This window comes from Dermacentor silvarum, chromosome 1, assembly GCF_013339745.2.
Source record: "Dermacentor silvarum isolate Dsil-2018 chromosome 1, BIME_Dsil_1.4, whole genome shotgun sequence".
In the NCBI taxonomy this organism is placed as follows: domain Eukaryota; kingdom Metazoa; phylum Arthropoda; class Arachnida; order Ixodida; family Ixodidae; genus Dermacentor; species Dermacentor silvarum.
The window spans coordinates 404,503,541-404,508,263 of NC_051154.1; the positions used below are offsets into that span (position 1 = coordinate 404,503,541).

Consider the following 4,723-nt stretch of genomic DNA (forward strand, 5'->3'; position numbering starts at 1 on the left):
GCTCAATTTCCTTAAAGGCATGCCAGCATCATCCATCAGTTCTTTGGTGCACTTGTAAAGAGTCACCGCTGCTTCTAAGTCATTCGCTCCAAATAAGAGGTCATCAACGTAGAAGGATTTCAGAAGTAGCTGCGCTACGGCTCTTTTCTCGGGATGAACTTGTGTCTTCAAGTGATGCTGTATCGTAGCCGTAAGCATGAATGAACTTGCTGTAGATCCAAAGGGTACTCTGGTCATACGCTAAACCTCTACCGCTTCTTCCGTGAAAGGAACAGCAGGACTTTTGTCAAACCACAGGAATCTGAACAGGTCACGGTCCTCTTTTCGTATCTCCACTTGCAGGAACGCCTTCTCGATGTCTGCTGTCATAGGCACTAGGTACCATCTGAAGCGAAGGAGAACCTGCAGTAAGTCCGGGTTTAGGTTCGGGCTAGTTTCGAGGCAACTGTTCAAAGATCTCTCCCCTTTGGCGTGAGAGGACGCATCAAAATCCATGCGGAGCTTGGTTGTGAGCGAGTCCTCACAAATAACCTCCCTGTGTGGCATGTAGTACGCAGGGCCATCTATCGATTCCTTGTCAAGTACAACTTCAGCATGGCCGGAAACAATGTACTGACGAATCGCCGTATCGTATCTCTCAAGCAATCCTTCGGGCTTCGAGATGCGCTTAACCAGATTTCGTAAACGATTGAGTGCGACGCTGTAATTGTCTTGTAGTAGCTCAATATCCGGTTCTTTACACGGCACGGCTATTTGGTACCGCTTTCCAATCTTTACAAGTTTACGTTGGAAAACAGACATCGTGTCTGCGTGCCCATGAGTTGCTTCGTTTGGCGCAATTCCCATAGCATCCAACGACCAAAAGGACTCCAGTGTGCTTCGGTCTGATCCTTTAACTTCTCCAGCTTGCACTCGGAGGACGCAGATCATCACTTCGGATGTTCCGTTTATGAAGCTCGTTTTCATGGTAGGACCTTGTAGTGTCCAGCCGAGATTAGTCTTGACCGCGACCAATCCTTGCACTTCCGTGCTGCGTATGATGTCGCCGCTCAAGATGCTCCAAAGCTGATCAGATCCTATGAGTAGGCTAATGCCTTTCTCGCCACATCCTCGAGGCACAGTTTGATCGTCCGCCAGGTGGTAACTTTGCTCGCGTAATTTGGCTGCGAATGAACACTCCATAGCCGTGGCAGAGATGTCGTGGCAAATTACTGGCATGGTTATCGCTTCAATGATGTACTCGCTATCATCAAATTGACTACGTAGACGAACTTCGACGACATTGCATTTTCTCACACGAGAAGGAACGTCTGACGCAAACGTGTTCACCGCTATGCATGTTTCTCTAATGATTTTTAGTCCCAATCGCGCCACCAGGTCTTCCTTAATGAACGTGCGTTGACTGCCTCCGTCGAAGATGCCTCTGACATAGGATGTCTCGTTGGAACCGATGATCCAAGAACGAAAAGTCTGTAAATTAATGGTCTCGTCAAGTTGACAGCTTGTAACGGCAGTCGACCGTGGAATCTCTGCCTTCATTGGCTTGGTAGCATCAAATACGACGTTATGTGGCTTCTCGCCCCTTGTCGCTCGAAAAGCTGGGTCGCACATCGTTGAAGCATGCCTGCCTTTGCAGGCCGCGCACACCAACTTCCGCCGGCACTCGTTTGCGCGGTGGCCTTTTATAGTACATCGGTAGCACCTCATAGCTTTAGCCAGCCGGTTCTTTTTCTCTGACATGGTCAAGGTAGCGTTGCATACCTCGGTTGCATGTCTTGTAGATTTGCAAAAGAAACATTCGTTGCGGATTTGTTTTGATTGTACCGATGCATGCATGACTGATGACGATGGCACATGCTTTCTGTAGGACCCACCACCTTTGAAGGAGGATGCCGATGGAGCATAATGCTCTCTTGTTTCAAGCTCTATCTGTGTATACCGCAAGAGCTGCTCGAGTTTCTTGCAAGACGTTGTGGTTGCCTCCCCTGAAGCAGAGGGTTCCGTGCCTCGTGCGTAATCCTGGAGACGGTTAAGGCGGTGGAATGCCACGACGATTTCTTGTGGCAGATATTGAATCAGAAGGTCGTAGAGCATCGCCGCAAAACTACTAGTTGGAACTTCTAGGACGTTGAGGCAGCGGACATTCAGCTGGACTCCGTCGTACAGCCTGCGCAACTCCCTCGTATCCAATGGAGACGTCACGGGCTGCATTTCGCGGAGCGCTCTGAAGTGATGCTGTACAATCCGGCTCCTGTCCCCGAACCTCTGCTTTAGCAGATCGATGGCACTCTCATAACACGCTTCAGTCGTTGGTAGTCCGGCAGTGGCAGCTGCTGCTTCCCCTAGCAGGTAGTTGCGGAGGTAGTGGAATTTATCCGTCGTGCGCAGAGTTGTATTCGTGTGGACCGCGCCATTGAATTGCTCCCAAAACGACGTCCATTGACTCACGTCCCCATGGAAAGGCTTGATGGTCAGCGTTGGGAGACGAGGTCCGAAGCTCTGTGACGCAACTGTCGTTGGGGCAGGTGGCATATTGAGCGTCGTTGAGGGAGGAGTCAGCACCGTGCTGCCGACGGTGAGATCTTCGAGTCGGTCCCGGAGGCGTGTCAGGGTCTCAAGCGTCTGGTCGTCATAATGCGCTGCGGACTCGTACTCTCTTTCAAGATCATCGACAGGAATCACGTCCTCAAGCTCGGCATTGATCTTCTGAAGCTCGTCACGGCTGGCGACGAGTTTGTCGATAACCTTTCTGAATGCCGTGCGGTCGTTGCAGTCGCTCTGCAGCAGCGTCGTCGCCTCATTAATGATTTTCGTTGATTGGGTTCGTCTAGCAGAGCGTTTCGCTTTCAGGCGGTCCATATTTCGTTAGGATGGCGGATTACTTGCTCGTAAGGTAGCCGGTTCCGCGCGTTGCTTCCCTGGGTGCGGTTCCGATGAGGATCAGATTGCTCCGGCTTCAGTTTCTAAAAGAAACTCGTCGGCGCCGGCGCTCGTTGTCCACGTCGTTGTGATCCGCTCGTTGTCCCGGGTTTCGGCACCATATGTGGCGGAACGCCGGCAACTCGTTCACGTCGCCAGAAAAGACAGAGCCGCGACACACTCAACGAAGCCTTTAATGGCGAGAGACGAACACAAAAGGTTTTATGATGATGATAGCGGTGCGCGCACTTCTTGGCGCCAGGCGCGGAGGCAGCAGCCCACGTTCCGTTCTCTTTCTTCGTCGTCTGCTGCTAATCTCCGACAACTAGTTTTTTGTTTTGGTTAAAACCAGGGGGTGACCGACTCTACTAGAATCAGTGCCCGTTCTTCGTCTATCCTTCACCTTGTTTTCGTGTCTGATCACCTGTTGCCTTTCCTAATCGACTGTGAGACCAGTGATGGTATCTCGGACCATAAACTTGTGGTGCTGTCTTTGAGCCTTTCCACCAACACTGTCAATCATCCCCCCAAAAAATGTTGTGTTAAACTTTGCTAGAGCTGATGATGTTGGGGTTCTATAATTGCTAGAGGACTCTTATGAGAGATTCTCTGATCTTTATATGCATAATCAAAGTCCTGATTGTCTCTGGGAGTACTTTGCTAATTTAGTCATGTCTTCTATAAAGTTGTATATACCTAAGCATATAAAGAAAGCTAGCAATGGAAGCCCTTGGATAACTAGAGAAATAATACACTTAAAGAGACAATTAGAACGAAAACGTAACAATTATAAAAATAATCCTAACATTCAGACTCGATTCATCATTTGATGTCTCTGAAGGAATCTTAAGAAAAGTTTGAAAGAATCCAAACAAAGGTTCTTTGGCATTGCAACCCCAAAATTTTTTAAAAGAAGCACCGGGTAAATTTTGGAGATATATTAATCCATCATCGAATGCTTGCTCAACGACACAGTCCAAGGAGCGTCCTTCTTCTGAAAGTTTCAATGAATATTTTGCATCTCTGTTCACAGAAGATAACGATATTATGCCGAGTATTGAATTTCCATCTGACAGGCCGCCTATTGCTGACGTTGAAATTTCTGAACAAGGTGTGCTCAACCTCTTGCTTCATTTGAACATAAAGAAAAGCCCGGGACCCCATGGCATCCCTAATGAGTTTCTTTATCGATACACTGAAGAGAATTCTAAATATCTTGCAGTAATTTTTCGGTCTTCACTTCATAGTGTTTTTTACCAAAAGTGTGGAAGCAAGCTGAAGTGATTACTGTGGTCAAAACCGGCGGTGCTGATAATTCAGCAAATTATCGCCCTTTATCAATTACTAGTACCTGTTCAAAAAAGCTTGAACACATTCTCTCTAAACATCTGTTAAATATATTAATGAATATAACTTGTTATCTATCCACCAACATGGCTTTCGTAAAGGCCTATCCACAACATCTCAGCTCATCGAACTAGCCCATAATCTTTCAGAAACTATTAACTCACGGGAGCAGACGGATATGATCTTGGTGGACTTTGCGAAGGCATTTGATAAAGTGTCTCACCGTAACCTGCTAGGAAAAATTGATGTTATGTTCAGAAATGCTTCTATTACACAATGCTTCCCAGTCAGGATTTGGTAATGCCTGTCGTATGCACTCCATCCCAATTTTATTCTTGTATAAATTTCTTTCTCATGATCAGGGTCCCCTGCGAGAAATTGACCTAGATAAACGTACTCCTTTACAGACTAGAGGCTGACTGGCGATCCTGAATTGTTCCCTTGCCAGGCTATTGAA

At 47.5% G+C, this 4,723-nt stretch overlaps 1 protein-coding gene across 1 annotated transcript; it reads right to left on the reverse strand.

Moving 5' to 3' along the window:
* Positions 1 to 240: 240 nt before the first annotated feature.
* LOC119446773 (uncharacterized) lies at positions 241 to 2,859 on the reverse strand. The gene has a single exon (XM_049663587.1). The coding sequence runs from the start codon at positions 2,857 to 2,859 to the stop codon at positions 241 to 243; it is 2,619 nt and encodes an 872-aa protein (XP_049519544.1).
* Between the last annotated feature and the right edge of the window lie 1,864 nt (positions 2,860 to 4,723).